This window comes from Gymnoscopelus braueri (genome assembly GCF_963280865.1).
Source record: "Gymnoscopelus braueri genome assembly, chromosome: 17".
NCBI lineage: Eukaryota > Metazoa > Chordata > Actinopteri > Myctophiformes > Myctophidae > Gymnoscopelus > Gymnoscopelus braueri.
The window spans coordinates 49,315,974-49,337,002 of NC_137617.1; the positions used below are offsets into that span (position 1 = coordinate 49,315,974).

The window sequence follows — 21,029 nt, forward strand, 5'->3', positions numbered from 1 at the left end:
CACTTTGAGAACCACTGGTGTAAAGTAACTAAGTACATTTACTCAAGTGCTGTACTTACAGTAAGTACAATTTTGAATTACTTTTACTTTACCTGAGTATTTCCATTTTTGATACTTCATACTTCTACTCCATTACATCTCAGAGGCAGATATTGTACTTTTACTCCATTACAATTATTTTATAATTTAGTTATTATTACTTTAGTTATAGTTACTTTGTTCAAAAATAGCTGATCTACAAGCTCACAATGTGTCGTGTTGCGACATGTTGTGCTGCTTAACACTGATGTAAATATTTAGGATTGGATTCAGAGATTGTGTTATATGAATTATTAATAACATTAATTAATTAACATTGAGAATACAAACTGAAAATCTATATAATTGACAAAAAGTTGTCATAAATAATTATGAGCAGCTGCTTTACTGGTGTTCAGTTATGATGCTTCTTCTCTCAGTTCCTCTAATCTACATTAAATTTGAATTTTAGTTTTATATTTATTTCCCCTTTTTGCACTTTACTGTACTTTTTAAAATAACTAAAATAACTTCACTGTACTTTTTAAATTAACTTTTAAAAAGACAGACAGACAGACAGACAGACAGACAGACAGACAGACAGACAGACAGATCACCTTCAGAGCTAGCTTTCAGAGTGGTCAGTTTCCTGGTCAGTGTCTGGACATGTTCCTCTATGTTCATCTTCCTCTCTGACATCTTCTCACAAACATCTCCATCAGCTTCACAGTGTCCACCTCTGTTTCCTGACATCATCTCATCTATCTTCTGCAGCAGCTGTATGACCTGAGTGTCATCTCTCTTCTTGTTGTTGAAGACATGATATCTGTTCCCACATTTGTCAAGAAGCCAGCGGAGGTCTTCTCCTTCAGCCTCAATGTGCTGCTCAATGCTTCTGTCTCCCAGATAGTCTCCATAGGTGAACAGTACCATAGAGTGACTCCAGAGACTCTGTGACAGAAGTGTCATGTGTTCCTCTACTGCTACTCTCTCTGCTTTGGTGAATGCTCTATTAAGAGGAACCGTCAGGAGAGCAGCATGTGGTCCAGGAGGACAGAGACACACACTGTTCTGGATCTCCAGTTTGTCCATCTCTGAGGTGTCCTGTAGTGGACTGTTGTAGTACCAGCCTGGTGAGTCCACCACTGTCACCTGTCTCCCTGCTACTTTACCCTGTCTCACCTCACACTGCCCTGACCTCAGTTTAGTTTGAAAACCACTTCCTGTCAGAATGGTGTTTCCTGCTGAACTCTTCCCAGAGAGCTGCCTTCCCAACAACACAATCCTGAGGTCAGTCAGTCCTGTCAGAGAAAACAAGTCCTGTCACACAACAGTGAAAATAGCAGATCTACAATTTTATTTGCAGGTGAAATGTTATTGTTTAAACATGCTAACCCGAGTGTCCCTACTCTTTAACTGCCAGAGTAATAGTGTAATAGTGTTACGCTACTGCAAGCGAAAACGAGCGATTTTATCAACCTTTGAAAAATCATGGAATATTTTGTGTGAATGCTATCCGCACGGTGATCCCCTCATTACACACACAGGGGTCTCGTAGAATGGGGGGGGAATTATCCGATAGCGGTAATCCGTTCCATAGTTGTGGCAAGTTGAAAATAGCATGTTTTGCCAAAAATATACAGTGTAAAAAAAAAGTACACAGGATCCGAGATAGAGCATTTTTAAGTAATAAGTTAACCAGGGAGTGAATGGAGCAGCACATCTTTGGATGGCGTTATCTCTGGTTCTGTGTGATTTTTTTTCTTTCTCAAAACTCGTCCAAACTCGTCCTTGGCAGGCTGGGCCATAGTAGAATTTGACAAATTAATTCGTCCATGGCAGGCAATGAGTTAAAAAAAGTTAAAAAAGTTCCCCATTATAGTGAAAATAGCAGATCTACAAGCTCACAACGCGTCTTAACACAACGCGTTGTCAGCTTGTAGATCTGCTATCTTCACTATTTGGCATAAGATGAGGCATAGGGCTTAATCACATGAAACCTAGCATCCCTATCCTGTGGAAATAGCTGATCTACAAGCTCGCAACGTGTCGCGTTGCATCGTGTTGTGAGGTTGTAGATCTGCTATTTTCACTCTATTTAAATGTTTTAAAAATAATAATAAAAAATTAAGGCTTTTGGACATACAACGATATGTTTAAAACATTGTATCTTTGTTCCTCAACCACTAAACCACTTCAACACTATACTTAGTTGAGTGGAGTCCCCCAGGGGACTGTACTAGGCCTCCACCTGTTTTCACTATATACTAAATATAATAGCACAACATAGCAGATCTACAACCTCATAACACGGTGCAACGTGACACGTTGTGAGCTTGTAGATCAGCTATTTCCCCAGAATAGGGATGCTAGGCTTCATGTGGTTAAGCCCTATATACTTCATCATCATAAGACAAATAGTGAAAATAGCAGATTTAGCTTCAGCTATTTTCACTATTTTGGCGATTACAATCCTTTTTTTATAGAGACACCCGGGTTAGCATGTTTAACTCATTAAGACCTGAGGCCGATTCTACAAATGCCTTCTAATAGAGTTAATGTTAAATGTTCGCTTTAAAAAATGTACATATTCAAAGACATGCACACATTTTCAAGGTTTTTCAGAAATAGCAGATCTACATGCTCATAGCGTGGCACTCTAGCGTGGATCTACATGAGCATGTAGATCTGCTATTTTTGATTAAAATGATTAAAATGATTGTGACGCTATGTTAACTAATTTTGCTGGGGACCCCCCTGGTAACCCCCACACTGGACCACTGGTGGTCCCCGGACCACTGGTTGAGAACCACCGGCTTAAACAATAACATTTCACCAGCAAATGAAATTTAAACAGAACAATTTTTTTTTCTTTGTCAATACAATCTCCTCACAATAGAAAAATGCAATATAGGTTACAAAATGTGCTAATTGTCACTTAAACAAAGTAAACAAAACATACCAATGTGTTTTGGAAGTCCAGTTGTTTGTTTCTGAGCGTCTGTCCTCCTTTGTTCTGCTCTTCTTCTGATAGTTCTCTTCTTCTCCTTCAGTTCCTCTGAGACGTGTTCTTCTGTCTCATAGTGACAACCATTACTAGTCACCATCTGATCTATCTTCTCCAGCAGCTCAGTGACCTGACTTCTATCTCTTCTGTCACTAATGTTAAGAACATGGAAGCGACCTCCACATTTCTCAATAAGAGATCTTATCTCAGGGTCAGATCTAATGAGATCAGTGTCCATGTTGTTTCTATCAGCTACAGTGAACACCACAATAGTGTGTTTCCACACTCTGTCACTGAGGAGAAATCTCACATGCTCCTCTGCTGACATCCCTGTTCCTAATTTTGGGACGTCCAATCTGATCACTAGGACAAAGGCATGGGGTCCTGGAGGATATAGATTCACACTCTGTTGGATTTCTAACTGAGTCAGTTTTGGGGTCAGATCTAAGGGATGAGAAGACACCCATCCTGGAGTGTCTACCACAGTGACCTGTCTGCCTGACACTTCCTCTTGTCTCATGACACTCTGAGATGTTATTCTGATTGTGTCAAAAACATCTCTGCCCAGGATGATGTTTCCTACTGAACTCTTTCCACTGCGTCTGTCAGGTCTTCCCCCTACATCAGGTCCACCTACATGTCTTCCTCCGATCAGAACAATTCTCAGGTCTGAGGTGTCACCGATCTTCCCTGGATGGAAACAGTCAAATAATACTATTATTATTGCAACGCATGCACACACACACACACACACACACACACACACACACACACACACACACACACACACACACACACACACACACACACACACACACACACACACACACACACACACACACACACACACACACACACACACACACACACACACACACAGGGGGCTCTAGTCTAAAAGGCCTATAACAGGGATCTTCAACAGGGGCTGCGGGACCCTGTTGAACCGTTAGGGTCGGTAGGTAGGATAGATTGACTATGATATCACTTGAAAATGATGATCATAAAGTCGTATTACTTCACAGAGGTACAATGTGGTGAGTAGCCTATTGGATCATTATCACTATTGGGAAAATATTGCTCATTGGAAGCAGAATCACATGATGGCTGTTGTACGTACCACACTGCAGGCACACACTGTTTATCCTTTTAACATTAAATCTGACCCAAATAGTCTGAATGGAGTTTAGTTCAGGTATAACCTTGGGCAGTGGTGGGAAAAGTACTCACATTTTTTACTTAAGTAAAAGTATCAATGCTTCAACGTAGAAATACTCTTCTAGAAGTAAAATTCAACATTTACTTGAGTAAAAGTACAAAGGTATTGGCATCAAAATGTACTTAAAGTAGCAAAAGTTTAAAGTACTCATTACGCAGAATGTCCCATTTCAAGTTTTCAAATGTATACAAATCTTTTGAAAATAGCAGATCTACAAGCTCAAAATGTGTCGCACCGTGACGCTTGTAGATCTGCTATTTTCAAATGGCCGAAATGTATAGGGTTGAAGTGGTTAATGCATGTTTTGTAATAATAATTCAAATCTACAAAGTAACTAAAGTTTTCAAATAATTGTAGTGGAGTAAAAGTACAATGTTTGCCTCTGAGATGTAGTGGAGTAGAAGTAAAAGTAAAATTGGAAATACTCCAGAAAAGTAGAAATACCTCAAAATTTTACTTAAGTACAGCACTTGAGTAAATGTACTTAGTTACTTTCCACCACTGATCTTGTGCCTACAGTATGTCCTGTAAGCCCCCTGCTGATTTCTCTAATGATAACAGCATGTGTGTATTGTGTCACATGTTCATGTGTTTGTTGTTGAAAAGTGAACGTCAAACCATATGTTTAACATCATACTAGTAGCCTACTGTCTATGTGTGTGGAGAGAGTTGTAACAGCAACTTTTTCACACCTTTTAACAGATTGATCTCCTGACACCATTCCTCTTATAGTCTGTAGTATTCTGCTCTGCTCTGGATAACAACGTTTAGTGTGTAGGACCTTTATGGACCTGACCTGTGTCCAATGTAGCAACCCTGGTGCAACTAGAGCTCTGATTGGATATTTTAAAATGGCTTAAAACGGATTGGCACTCAACTGGAAGAGTAACATTCATGTGCAACAGTTTGGACCTCACGCCCACCTGTGATCTTTGGTGACCCCTAGGGGAACTCTAAGCTACGCACGCACACGCACACGCACACACACACACACACACACACACACACACACACACACACAGATCTCCATGATTGAATAAAAAATGCTTCTATGAAAATAGTCCTACTTGACATAAAATGAATCACTTGCTTCATAATTCTATCATAATGTTTTACCTGCTGATGAGCTGCTGGTCTGAATCCCACTCTGCTGTTGTTTCCTCCATTTGGAAAGCAGTTGTTTGGAAAACATTGTAGCCAACTGGAAACACCCTAAATTAACATGACATTAATGTAAACCACCTACAGTATCATCATAACCTTTATTTAAACTCAGAGTACAACGATGGGCAGCCGAGGTAACAATAGAATAAAAACACAACACTCTACATTAATAGTCACCAATAAATAACAATAATTGTAAAGAAAGCATGAATCAGTAACGACAAGAAAATACTTTAAACACTCATTCCAGGCAGATGTATTAGATTATCAGATATCTTGTGTATGAAGTTGACACTTTGGCCTGAAGGTGGCACCAGAGACAAGGTGATGGTTAGTATTCATCATCCAGAGAACAGGAATGTGTTCAGTAGGTTTTATAGGAATCCATCCATTCTGATCTATTAGTGGACATTTTGACCTTCCATGTTTTTGGTCCAGAAAAACTATAGGCGTACAAATTGGCAATATTAACATTCCTGTCAGTTGCTGGATTGAGAGCTGTTATAGTTCATATTATTTTATTTCATTAGTCTAATGTTGAGGAGACAAAGTGATGGTGAGTCTGATGCTCCGGTACAGTTTGACACACTAGCAGAGAGAACAGTTCATAACTGGATGACTGTACAGTACAGTAAACTGTACATCCATCATTTACTATAATCTGATGTGTTTACCTATAAAAACACTTGTGTAACTTCATTTAATGACATTAATAATGATATGTTGACAGATTAGTAAGCTTTGTGTCACTCAGAGTGTTTACCTTATTAAAGTGTTGAAGAAATGAGTCCAGACTGTAAACTTCACTCCTCCAGTGTCAACATGCACTGACAAGTGATTCCTGTCAATCAAGAGGAAAGTGTCAATCATTCATGTGCTGTGGATCAAAGTACACATTCTAGTACACACACACACACACACACACACACACACACACACACACACACACACACACACACATGTACAACTGATGACATCACAATGTATTGTTGCTGCAGTTGATAATGAAGTACAACTACAGTATAGTCATTATAATTCCTCCATACATCTTATTTTATGTATATAACATTGTTGCTGTCATGTGTACATTTGTGCTTCACATTATTCAAACCCACAAGTTACACCACCTCACACTAAGTTAGTTCATACTTAGCCTAGTTATAACTTAACCCATTCAATCCGAGGACGCATCTCTGTCATTTTTATTTTTACAAAATCATATCAATCATCAGAGTGCCACGATATGAGCTTGTAGATCTGCCATTTTTGAAAAATCGTGAAAATGTGTGCAAATCTTTGAATATATATATTTTAAAGCAAACATTTGTAACTAAAATCTTTGCTTCTGGGGGGGGGCTGGAACAAAAATATTTTACAAATGTTCGCTTGAATTTTTTAAAAGATTTGCACAAATTTTCACGAATAAAAAGAAAATTTCAGATCTACAAGCTCATAGTGCGGCACTCGGTGCCGCACTATGAGCTTGTAGATCTGATATTTTTGAATAGCCAAAGAAATCTAAAAATGACACAGATACTTTCCCGGTCTAAATGGCTTTTTAAAAGTCATTTAAGCAATAACTAGGATAAGTTTGAAGTTTGAAGTGTGAGGTGGTACAATTGGCCCCTGTGTATTGGCAAAATGCATTCAAAACTGTATCATACAATCAAGAACAATTTAAATAACTCAACTAATATTATGAATGGTTTCTCCTAATTCCTCATAAAATGCCAATTTTAATGACTATTGCAGTGTCATAATTATTCAAACCCTTCATGACAAGTGTCTGTAATACTTCATAGAGCACCCTTATGACCTGCTGCAAATGTGACTCATAGCCAGGAGCCAGCTTCTGGCAGCATTCCTGTGGCTTTTTAGCCCTTTCCTTCTTTAGCCCACTGCAGTGAATTCTCACTCCAAGGAAATGTCGGGACGGGCCATTCTGCATTCTACTCTACTGCCTGTCATCAGTGTTGCCAGATTGCGAGAGAAATAAGCAGCCAGGTCTATGAAAACAAGCCCAAAACAAGCAACTAGACACATGACCTATATACATATAAATATATATATATTGGAAATAGCCGATCTACAAGCTCACAACGCGTCTTCATAGAAAGACTTCATAGAAAGACTTCATAGAAAAAACAAGCCCAAAGTCGCATATAATAAGCAGACATGGCAACTGCCGTGTGTGTGTGTGTGTGTGTGTGTGTGTGTGTGTGTGTGTGTGTGTGTGTGTGTGTGTGTGTGTGTGTGTGTGTGTGTGTGTGTGTGTGTGTGTGTGTGTGTGTGTGTGTGTGTGTTGTGTGTGTGTGTGTGTGTGTGTGTGTGTGAGAGTGAGTGAGTGAGTGAGTGAGTGAGATGATTTCGATCGAATATTTAAGAAAAATCATGGAAGGAGAACCTTCTGAGAGCTTCATGAGAAAGATAATCCACTTCAAAATCTCAAAATCCAAGTTTAAATATTTGGCTTTAGATTTTGGTTTTAGATTTTCTGTACAGCACTTTAGAAACCCTGAAAAAGTAAAATGTGCTATATAAATAAAGTGGATTGGATTGAAGTGTTAATAAAGTTCAGCCCATTCAACATCTGTCTTTCAAATGGTTTGGGTCAATAGTATTCAAGTTATTAGACAGGTTATCAGTATTTTAAACATTTTATTTTCATATCTATGTGTCCATTTCATGTAACATATATTTCAGTTACTTGAACAAAGCCAACCATTTCCTTTGTGGGCTACAAAATGAGCTTTTTGAGAGATTTTCTTATTTGAATCCTGAAAAGTAACATGAGGTTTTCCACCCGACAGAGATGATATATTATTAGTCTTCACAAAGTGCTTCCAATAGAATATATTTATATTTAATGAAGACACTTTTTAAAGATTTCATCAGCATAATATATAGCTTATATATCTTAGTATAATGTAGAATACAGTCATACGGTACAATTCTATTATAAAATGTAACACCATCATCACACTTATGTTTGTTTTTCTGGTACGGTCCTTAAGTGGCGTACATACTAGACAGAGATGGGGATTGACGTACGTCGGGGGTGAGGAACTGGTACGTTCTTTACGTCAGTGCATTCAGTGCATTCATAGTTTGACACGTTTCTTATGTGTGATTAGGGCCAAGAGGCTATTCATCCTCCAGAGGGAAGCAGTGAACGTACGTCAGGTTGAGCTCAGAGCTCAACCTGACGGACGACATAATCGACGGACAAACCCCCCATCCCCCCTCCCCTTTTTGGTCTCCCCCTCCGTTCCTTATGCTTACTTAAGGGTCTTACGTCGAGCATGAATGGTTATAAAGTGTTGAGCTGCAGGGCGGGGAAACACAGAGATATGTTGTCAAATTAGATTCCTACACACATAAACAACATCTGATTGTACTGTATGTATGTATGTATGTATGTATGTATGTATGTATGTATGTATGTATGTATGTATGTGTGTATATATGTGTGTGTGTGTATATGTGTATGTATGTATGTATGTATGTATGTATATATGTACGTGTGTGTGTGTGTGTGTGTGTGTGTGTGTGTGTGTGTGTGTGTGTGTGTGTGTGTGTGTGTGTGTGTGTGTGTGTGTGTGTGTGTGTGTGTGTGTACGTATGTATGTATGTATGTATGTATCTACACATCATCATCATTGTACATACAAAGATCTAAATGAGAGCCGTCCCCCAGATGTTTTTTATGCATTTCCTACATTTCTATTATATTTATATGATAACATTTCACACATTTACTACATGCAGTGTCTTCCTAAGCTACATAATTATTTATCTAAATACTCACACTTTAGTGTATATTAGAGATTAAATGGTATTGACATATCATGATAGTGACCCAAATGATCAGTTATCAGTATCATGTGTCAAAGTGCATTAAGCTCCTTTTCTCCAAAGCTCTTTACAATGTGCATCCATTCACACACAATGACATCAGAGGAAACCATGTAAGACACCAACCTGCTCATCAGGTGAAGTTACTGTAGTTCAGTGTCTTGCTCAAGGACACTTCAACACTAACCCAGGGGGAGCTGGGGATCGAACCAGGAACCTTCTGATTCCCAAGCGGCCGCTCTACCTCCTGAACCACCACCATGCAAACTGTAACTGGCCTGTAAAAAGTAAAAAGTCTAAGATTATCACCAGACATGAAATCACCTTTGGCATGGAGGAGGATAATCACTGGCACACTGACATTTATTTATATTTTTTTAATATGTTTTTTCAAAACATTAAAACATTTATTCAAATCATGTTAAGTCTCCTCACATCTGCATGCAAATGTTTCCTGCATGTAATATTTCCTCATATTAATGCAGCCTATTGTATGTATGTAGTTTTACAGTATGTCCACCTCAGAGCCTGTAGCCTACGTCACACACCAGCTATAGCCTCGATCTCCAGGCTTTTATTTTTTAGTTTTGCTTAAAAATAAAAGCCTTGACCAGCGAGTCGGTGTTCCGGGTATAGGACGTGTTTCATTTCCCCAACCAACCAGAGTGCAGTGGGCGTCGCTCCAAATGTTGTGTTGACGAGGCGGGGGCTGACGGACAGATCGGTGAGCCAATGGGATCTCACGTAAATCTTCTCCAGAGATTTTGAACCCGCCCCTCTATGCCAGATAGCAGACACGCTAGTGCAGTCACAACAGCTCACAATGATTGTGCAATCACACTGCTGCTGGGCCCGACATCCCAGCATGCCTCGGGGCCTTTGGTTGTGAAATAATAATATTTAACTCTAATTCTATCATGGAAGACAAAGGCAGTCTAAAACCTTGCCCATATATGGTCATCATAGGTGACCGTTGGAATGGCTGCCGACTGTCAGGATACAGTTACAACTTGTGACACTGTTCCTTTAAATGCTGTTATGATCTTCATTATCTAATCACTCATCAGATACACATCTGTTTTGGCTCCAGTCCAGGTATACCTTACAACGCACTGCAATGTGGCATGGAGCATAGAATACCTGTTTACCTCAAAGGAAAACACAACTAAGCTATTAAAGCTACTGCTTGCACAACATAAGACTAATTAAGCTGGTACAACTTGATCTCCGGTTGTCCTCAAGTAACTCTCTTCTCTACAAATGCAGCCATCTGTATATAATAATCATATGAAATATCATAAGCACTGAAACACCTTTTTAAATTGTATGCTAGAGTGGGATAATTATGTAGGCTAAGCTAAGTCATGAACGTCACATTTGAAGAGAGGATAGACAACTTTATTTCATGTACTTTTTGCTTTTCTTTTTGTTACAAGCAGCAGGAACTCTGAGAAGGAAATGATGTACGGTAGCTGGTCAATACATTCAAAACCTAAATATGAAATATATTGTCTCTGTTAAGGGTCAGATCAGGTCAACAGCAGTGTGTAAGTGGATGGGATGGGGTACAGTATGGCACGGTGGGACTCCTATCATTCTAGTCATCTCTGTATGTCTGTCTGAACACGTTTTTGATACGGTCCCCCAGGCTATGGGATTTACTCCGGTCCCAACCAGCAGTGGTGGAAAAAGTTCTCGCATTTGTTTACTTAAGTAAAAGTATCAATACGGCAATATAGAAATACTCTGTTACAAGTAAAAGTCCGGAATTCAAAAAGTATAGGCCTCAAAATCATGAGGCCTATACTATTGTACTTTTGCTCAAGTATACTGGTACTTAAAGTACCAAAAGTAAAAGTACTCATTATGCAGAATGTCCCATTTCAAGTTTTCAAATGTGTAAAAATCTTTTGAAAATAGCAGATCTACAAGCTCATTGTGAGCTTTGATTGCTTGTAGATCAAAATGTGTATAGGGCTGAAGTGGTTAATGTATGTTTTTTAATAATAATCCAAATCTACAAAGTAACTAGTAACTAAAGTTTTCAAATAATTGTAGTGGAGTATAAGTATAATATTTGCCTTTGAGATGTTGTGGAGAAGTAAAAGTATTGGAAGTTGGAAATATAAGTAAAGTGCAAATACCTCAAAAATGTACTTAAGTAAATCTACTTAGTTACTTTCCACCACTGCCAACCAGTGTACGGGCTGCCAGGCTGCTCATAGCATTGCATGTAGATTGTTTACTCAGTCATTGATATAATGGGGCAATCCTGCGCTTTATGTCCGACCTCACCACATGTATGTCAGAAAGCACATTCTTTCAACTATTTTCATGTTGAGAAACAAAGTGAGCCAGCTGCATCACAATGGAACATAAATGCCCCTCCCAACACTTTCCCATTGTAAACATCATCATAATCAAATGACAACACATTTCATGTTACTGTTACAAGTAAAATAGTGTCCCTATCAAAAGCCGTCATGACTCCATTCTGTACTCAGCTGTGAGTGGGTGGAGAGTGGAGACACATTTCATGTTGGTGTTACAACTACAAGTAAAAGGGTATCCCTATCAAAAGTCGTCATGACTTCATTGTATTCTCAGCAGTGAGTGAGTGGTTGGACGCATTACATTTTTATGCCTCTGCTGGCAGACAGCCATGACTGGAGAGAGGCAGCCAGCCAACCAGCCAGAGGTGTGTTCTACCGTGTTACGCTGTGCATAGAGCGCCGGTCACACAGTCCTCTGTGTCCCCCCACTTTTCAGCTATCAACTTATTTATATATATATATATATATATATATATATATATATATATATATATATATATATATATATATATAGTATTTTTTTATATAGTATTTTTTTCTCTACCGGCGCTATAGCAGTAGCTCCGCAGCCTCCGCACACCCCACCGTTCGCATTGATTGTCAAGCGGCCCCAGCCAGACATGCTAATTGTGGGATCGCTAAAGCGATCGCACTACTGTTATCTTCACCGTTTTTGGGACAGTTTTTTGGCCCCTAACTAGTCCTTCATACTTTTAGCTACAAACTCCGTTCCAACTCTTCAACGTTCGGCCTACTCAGGACATGTCGGCTACCATTTGAATTTTTGAAATAATTTGTACTTTTAGAGATATTTCACTTTTTACTGCTAAAAAAATCCCATTCATTTCAATGGGGAAATTCATACTTTTAGCTAGAAACTCCGTTCCAACTCTATAACGTTCAGCCTACTTAGGACATATTGGCTACCATTTGAATTTTTGAAATAATTTGTACTTTTAGAGATATTTCACTTTTTACTGCTAAAAAAAATCCCATTCATTTCAATGGGGCAATCCTATTTAGCTACAGTGGAGCCTAGCAACTGCTTATTAGACCCTAGCAACACCATATTAGACCATAGCAACCACCTATCATACCCTAGCAACCACCGATTAGACCCTAGCAACCACCTTTCTAACCTAGCAACCACCTGTTTTACCCTAGCAACCACCAATTAGACCCTAGCAACCACCTATTAGAACCTAGCAACCGGCTATCAGACCCTAGCAACCACAGTTTTACCCTAGAAAACTACATTTTACACTATTCAACACCGACAAACCTTTAGAACCGTAGACCTTTAAAACCTTTAGAACCTTTCAAACCTTTCGAACCTTTCAAACCTTTCAAACCTTTCAAACCTTTCAAACCTTTCGAACCTTTCAGACCTTTCAGACCTTTCAGACCTTTCAAACCTTTCAAACCTTTCGAACCTTTCAAACCTTTCAAACCTTTCAAACCTTTAGAACCTTTCAAACCTTTGGAACCTCTTAAACCTTTAGAACCTTTCAAACCTTTCAAACCTTTCAAACCTTTCAAACCTTTCAAACCTTTCAAACCTTTCAAACCTTTCAAACCTTTCAAACCTTTCAAACCTTTCAAACCTTTAGAACCTTTAGAACCTTTCAAACCTTTAGAACCTTTCAAACCTTTAGAACCTTTCAAACCTTTAGAACCTTTCAAACCTTTCAAACCTTTCAAACCTTTCAAACCTTTCAAACCTTTCAAACTTTTAGAACTTTAAACCTTTCAAACCTTTAACACTACTAACAATATCAATACCCAATACCATCAACATTCTTAGCGATCCCACACTGTTTCTTCAGGAACAGTACTTTCTAGTTGCCTCTAATAAACAAGTGGTGATCTCTGTGGCTGTGCTAAACATGTTCTGCAGGTTTTTGCTCTGCTGTCTGCCCTTATTGAAATGAAGGGTCGCTATGCTGTGTCCCTCGACTCCCTCGTCCTGTGTGCACTAACAGTCACTCACTGCATGCACTGAATACCAGTGGTGGAAAAAGTACTCAAATTTTTTACTTAAACAAAAGTATCAATTCTGCGATGTAAAAATACTCTTTTACAAGTAAAAGTAAGGTATTCAAAATGTACTTGAGTAAAGTAGAAAAGTTATCAAAATGTATTTAAAGTACCAAAAGTAAAAGTACTCATTATGCAGAAGGTCCCATTTCACAAGTTTTCAAATGTGTAAAATGTATAAAAATTCTTTGAAAATAGCAGATCTACAAGCTCACAACGCGTCGCAAAGTGAGTGGTGGTCAAGTTCAGCCCCCATGGCCACGCACAAAAGCCGGCATCCCTGGTCCATTTGGTTACATGTGTGTGCTATTTGGAGCGACACCAAAACGGAACGTGAGAGTCATGACGTCACCACTTGGCCACGCCCACTATGACGTCATCACCGTCCCCCCACTATTTAACCCCTTCCGGCGTGCCTGATGTCACTGTGTAGTATAATTGTAGTATAAAGTTGTACGAAACATTGCTAAAATGAAGCAATTTTTTATCATTTGCAGGCCTTGAAAGTCATCCATGCTTTTATCTCATCACGCCTAGACTATTGCAACTCGTTATACTCTGGGCTCAGCAAAAAGGTTATCTCCCATCTTCAACTGGTGCATAAATCTGCAGCCAGATTACTAACAAAGTCTAGGAGATATGATCATATTACACCGATCCCAGCTGCCCTTCACTGTCGGTGAGTTTCACAGTTGATTTTAAGATTTTACTGATGACTTTTAAAGCCCTGCAAGGCCTGGCTCCCAGCTTCCTTAGATTTTATAGTACCCTTATCCTTAGATGTACCCTTACCTTGCACATGTGGTTGTCTCAATTGTGTTACTTTCAATATGTATGTGTATGTATGTTTATTATGTATATACTTTGGTTTTATTGTGGTTTTATTTTATTTATGAATTGTTTATCCCTATGCAATCTGGGAACCCATCGCCAACTGAAAATGAAAAACAGCGCCCTCTGCTGTTTGTTCTATGTCTGTTGGCTCTGGGGGGACGATAACGTAACACCAGAGCACAGGGAAACCGGTGTTTGTGATGCGCCTTCAGCGCATCACTTCCGGTTGGTGCGACTATGTTTTCATTCCCACTAACAATATTTCTACACGGAACACTAACACCACTTCTCCCAGAGAACATGGATCGTTTTGGTTATAAGCCCACTTGTTTCTATGATGAAAGAGTAAGTTAAAATGTGAATATATTTCCGTGGTTTTGTCTGCTCCGCGGACGCTATTGTTAAATTAGTTTCGGTTTGTTTCGAGGGGGAAAGATCGACGGACATGTGAATCCCGCCCACTACATTTGATTGGGTAAAGCGCGGCCTGCTTCCTGATCTGAAGGCACGCCCACTTGTAGCCCAGTGTGTACATGTTACGACGAGCCTTCACGACAGATTCTCACGCAGTGCAGAATCTGTTCTTGAGAGATTAATCCCTATGTGACACCCACAGTCACGGAACTAGAGGGAGCGTAAACAACAATCTGGTAGCCACCAAGGTATGGAATAGTCTAACCCCATCCCTCAAAAAATGCAGTTCGCTGGGCCCATTCAAAACAGCCCTAAAAACTCTTTCTGGAGGCCAAAAGAGGAGCTAGTACCATTTCCCTGTAGACAGACGACCCCCCCCCTCCCCTTTTTTGTATATATTTTTATATTTTTCATGCTCTTTTTTTTTTGGTACATAGTGGTATTCTTTCACTGTATTTTTATGTTGATTTTTGAACTGTTTGGTTGCTACTATATGTCTATGAAATTAATCCAGGACCCCAACGGAAACAAGTCCGCAAGGACTTTTTTGGTCTGACCTTTTAGACAAAAGTATTATAAATGTAACGGTGTTGTTTTACATTATTTTGCAATCAATCAATCAGTCTTGTAGTGGAACACAGCGTCAGATACAGTACAAGTTGAAACCTGATAATAAAATGGTTTCTATGTCCCGGTTAGATGAAGTTGTGAGCTGGGCGGAGAGACACAGAGAGACAGGGAGAGGTTGTCAAACAACAACGTATCATGTCTACACATGAAATGTCACTGAAAAAGAATGTACATGAAAACAAGCCAAATGAGAGTCCTCCTCCACATGAGCCCTTCACTTTTAGCACTGTTTTACCTGTAGTGTCTCACTAAGCTATAGATCTACCTTTAGCTAATATTCACACTTGTCTATATGCTGTATTACATTACAACTGTCTCTGTCTCTCTGTGTGTTATTGTGAGCATATAACATAGTTTTACAAAAACAACAATTTTATTTTCATACACAGTGTATTTGAATTGCTAGTTTTATTTGCTGCGACATGTAGGTTAAAACTAACCGTGTGTGTGTTTGTGCGTGCGTGTTTGTGCGTGCATTTATGTGTGTGTGTGTGTCCGTGTGGAGAGAGAGAGAGAGAGGATTCAGATTCAGCAAAAGTAACAGATCTACAAGCTCAGAACGCGTCGCTTCACGCCCCTTTGTGCCCCTTTTCGAGCTTGTAGAGCTTGTGCTACTTTTGATATTTTCATGTGACGCTGTAGTATGATCAAGTAGGTTGTTCATTTACACAAGAACACAAAAAGTTAGAATATGGAGGTAAGAGGTTTCTGCCCGACAGCATGGATATTCACTATAACACAATGACATGACATGAAAACAGCATGTTATGAAGGCCCAGATTCAGAGCTCTTTATGTATCATGAAAACAGCATGTTATGAAGGCCCAGATTCAGAGCTCTTTATGTATCATGAAAACAGCATGTTATGAAGGCCCAGATTCAGAGCTCTTTATGTATCATGAAAACAGCATGTTATGAAGGTCCAGATTCAGAGCTCTTTATGTATCATGAAAACAGCATGTTATGAAGGCCCAGATTCAGAGCTCTTTATGTATCATGAAAACAGCATGTTTTGAAGGTCCAGATTCAGAGCTCTTTATGTATCATGAAAACAGCATGTTATGAAGGCCCAGATTCAGAGCTCTTTATGTATCATGAAAACAGCATGTTATGAAGGCCCAGATTCAGAGCTCTTTATGTATCATGAAAACAGCATGTTATGAAGGTCCAGATTCAGAGCTCTTTATGTATCATGAAAACAGCATGTTATGAAGGCCCAGATTCAGAGCTCTTTATGTATCATGAAAACAGCATGTTATGAAGGCCCAGATTCAGAGCTCTTTATGTATCATGAAACAGCATGTTATGAAGGCCCAGATTCAGAGCTCTTTATGTATCATGAAAACAGCATGTTATGAAGGTCCAGATTCAGAGCTCTTTATGTATCAAGCATGTCAGAGATGGACTGTTGATCTAGAATCTGATCACTTCAAATAAAAGGTAGAACATTGTGTCATGAACCTAGTGTGTGATTATGGATGGAGACAATGTGGCAACTTAAAGTCTTTAAGTTGACACATTGTTGCCATCCATAATTCACACCTTTAAGTTAAAGGTGAATGCATGTCATTGGGGTGAGTGCCCTTTGTTTTTAGCTTGAGCAAGTGTGGAATCAAGTGTGGAATTATTAAATTAAATGTGATGTATCCGAGTTTTTGCAAGATTATTTATACAGTGAACATTTTAATTATTTAACAGATAAGAAAGATGTCAAACTACAAAAAGTGCTCCTCGGAGCACAGGTCACCGCCAGGTCAGGTACGTTATCGTGGCCTCCTAGTGGCGCTACAATAGGCCAATGTGAAAAGGGTGGCCGTTTCTTCTTAGGCCTTTCACGGCAATCGGACACTGCGTTCATGATTTGAGGCATTTTGTTCCAAAAATGTATTTTGCTAAATTAGACCTGCTGGTGGCGCTATAACAGGCCAATGTGAAAAGGGTGGCATTTCTTCCTTGGCCTAGTGGGAATGTGTTTGTGAAATTTCACGGAAATCGCAGGCTGCGTTCATGATTTGAGGCATTTTGTTCAAAACGGACCAATCCTGAAAACTTTGGAAGCCAACCTTAGCCAATGAGGATGGAATATGGGAAATCGGACATATCCGTGTTGATCACATGACTATAGAGATACTGTGTACCCATTTGCATGGCGTTTGGATAAAATCTGTAGGAGTAATGGGAAAAAATGGGTTTTGCACAAATCGGCCTCCTGGTGGCGCTATGACAGGCCCATGGGAGGTTCTGAATTGGCATCCAGGGAGTGTGTGTGCACAGTTTGGCACAACCGGGCCAACGGTGCCGGAGATTAGCTGGTAACACACGGACAGGACACACGGACGGACACGGACGGACGGACAGGGGGTAAAACATACTCTCGCCATGCCTTTCGGCCTGGCGGAGACAATTAAAATGGACATGTGTTGAAGGAATGAGAAGGACATTGTTTTGGTGTCATTTTGTCAAGATGGTTTCCTATAAAAAGTGAGCTGCAGGTTGTTGAGAAACACTAAAGGGACGAACCGTAAGCCCTAGCCTACGCCACAACCACTGACTTCCTGTCTGACTCGAAGAGTGCGCATGCATGCGTGTGTGTGTGTATGAGTGCGTGCGTGTGTGTGCATGAGTGCGTGCGTGTGTATGCATGAGTGCGTGCGCGAGTGTGTGAATGCTGTTGATATAGAAGGAAAAGCTCAATGTAAACAAACTACATTGTGCTTAATTAATGTCTTTATGTACTATATGCTTTCCTGCTCCACACACACACACACACACACACACACACACACACACACACACACACACACACACACACACACACACACACACACACACACACACACACACACACACACACACACACACACACACACACACACACACACACACACACACACACACACACACACACACACACACCTGCCCTGTAGTTGTGCAATCATTATTGTGGTGTCAGACACAGTGGCGTAACGAGCCAACAGTGGTTGTCATCCCCCCCCCCCCCGCCTCCCTCTCGTGATGGTGACTAATTAATTCCAAAGATCAGACTATCAACAATTATGGAAACGCCATAGACAAAACCTACATTATACATGATACAATCCATAAGAAAAGCTAAGCCTATTCATTGTGCTTACATATCATGGTCACAAATAAAACAGCTATTGGAACATTAGCCTACATTTATAGGGAGATTTGGCCTTTTATAGACAGAATTGTCGGTTCTCTGTATTTCCTTAATTTTAGAAAAGAAAGGAATATAAATTTGAGACAGAACAGGACACAGAAAACAGCCCAAACTGTGTATTTCTGCCAATAAACAGCAGGGTATAGTAGTTGTGAGGTCGAGATGAACCCTGCCATGATTGTGACCAGAGCAGCATTAGCTCAGCAGTGTTGCCAGATTCTGCAAGAGAAATAATCTACCAGGTCTATGAAAAGAAGACCAAAAGAAGCAACTAGGCTACGGCTATTTGATAATAGACAATCTACAACAATCTACAACAATCTACAACAATCTACAACGCTGTATGTAGTATGATCAAGTAGGGTGTTCATTTACAAAAAAACACAACAAGTTAGAATATGGAAATATGAGATTTCTGCCCGACAGCAACGATATGAATATATATTTTTAATTATATATAATATTTATAATTTATATTTATAATATTTATAATTTCATATAAAGTCTTTAAGTTGCCACATTGTCTCCATCCCATAATTCCCACCTTAAAGTTAAAGGTGAATGCATGTCAGTGGGGTGAGTTCATTGATAAAATATCACTGTTAACTCAGATGACAAAGAGTTACTTTCCACCACTGCCAACCAGTGTACGGGCTGCCAGGCTGCTCATAGCATTGCATGTAGATTGTTTACTCAGTCATTGATACAATGGGACAATCCTGCGCTTTATGTCCGACCTCACCACATGTATGTCAGAAAGCACATTCTTTCAACTATTTTCATGTTGAGAAACAAAGTGAGCCAGCTGCATCACAATGGAACATAAATGCCCCTCCCAACACTTTCCCATTGTAAACATCATCATAATCAAATGACAACACATTTCATGTTGCTGTTACAAGTAAAATAGTGTCCCTATCAAAAGCCGTCATGACTCCATTCTGAACTCAGCTGTGAGTGGGTGGAGAGTGGAGACACATTTCATGTTGGTGTTACAAGTAAAAGGGTATCCCTATCAAAAGTCGTCATGACTCCATTGTATTCTCAGCAGTGAGCTAGAGGTTGGACACATCACATTTTTATGCCTCTGCTGGCAGACAGCCATGACTAGAGGGAGGCAGCCAGCCAACCAGCCAGAGGTGTGTTCTACCGTGTTATGTTACGCTGTGTAGTATAATGTTGTACAATCTTGTTTCTTTCAACTACAAAACATTGCTAAAATTAAGTCATTTTTGTCATTTGCAGACCTTGAAAAGGTCATCCATGCTTTTATCTCATCAAGCCTAGACTATTGCAACTCGTTATACTCTGGGCTCAGCAAAAAGGTTATCTGACGTCTTCAACTGGTGCAAAATTCTGCAGCCAGATTACTAACAAAGTCTAGGAGACATGATCATATTACACCAATCCTAGCTGCCCTTCACTGTCTGCCGGTGAGTTTCACAGTTGATTCAAAGATTTTACTGATGACTTTTAAAGCCCTGCAAGGCCTGGCTCCGAGCTTCCTTAGATTTTATAGTACCCTTATCCTAAGATATACCCTTACCTTGCACATGTGGTTGTCTCAATTGTGTTACTTTCAATATGTGTATGTATGTTTTTTATCGTGGCACTGTAAAGCACTTTGTAACACTGTTTTAGAAAAGCGCTTTATGAATGAAGTGTTTTCTTCTTCTTATTAAATAAAACAGAGTAGTTCTGCCTGAATACCAGCACACACTCATCAAACAGAGTAATACTGCCTGAATACGAGCACACACTCATCAAACAGAGTAGTACTGCCTGAATACCAGCACACAATCATTAAACAGAGTAGTACTGTCTGAATACCAGCACACACTCATCAAATAGAGTCAGTGGTACTGCTGAATACCAGCATACACTCATCAAACAGAGTAGTGCTGCCTGAATGCCAGCACACACTCATCAAATAGAGTAGTACCGCCTGAATGCCAGCACACACTCATCAAATAGAGTAGTACCGCCTGAATACCAGCACACACTCATCAAACAGAGTAGTACTGCCTGAATACCAGCACACACTCATCAAACAGAGTAGTACTGCCTGAATACCAGCACACACTCATCAAACAGAGTAGTGCTGCCTGAATGCCTGCACACACTCATCAAATAGAGTAGTACCGTCTGAATACCAGCACACACTCATCAAACAGAGTAGTACTGCCTGAATACCAGCACACACTCATCAAACAGAGTAGTACTGCCTGAATACCAGCACACACTCATCAAACAGAGTAGTACTGTCTATATACCAGCACACACTCACCAAACAGAGTAGTACTGTCTGAATGCCAGCACACACTCATAAAACAGAGT

General features: G+C 39.7%; 1 protein-coding gene across 3 annotated transcripts in view; it reads right to left on the minus strand.

Moving 5' to 3' along the window:
* LOC308105249 (uncharacterized protein) overlaps nucleotides 1–21,029 on the minus strand; it is a 319,910-nt gene that overhangs the window by 296,204 nt on the left and 2,677 nt on the right. For 2 of the 3 annotated variants that reach the window (XR_013934886.1, XM_080455888.1), the window contains exons 3-8: nucleotides 9,387–9,538; nucleotides 8,688–8,730; nucleotides 6,169–6,246; nucleotides 5,358–5,453; nucleotides 2,981–3,715; nucleotides 636–1,319 (exon numbers count right to left, since the gene is read on the minus strand). Coding sequence is in view for 2 of the 3 variants with exons in the window: in XM_080455888.1 (XP_080312014.1) it covers nucleotides 636–1,319; nucleotides 2,981–3,715; nucleotides 5,358–5,433 (1,495 nt within the window). In the remaining variant the exon portion in view is untranslated. The remainder of the gene's footprint in view (nucleotides 1–635; nucleotides 1,320–2,980; nucleotides 3,716–5,357; nucleotides 5,454–6,168; nucleotides 6,247–8,687; nucleotides 8,731–9,386; nucleotides 9,539–21,029) is intronic. The other variant, XM_080455889.1, reaches the window with a different exon arrangement.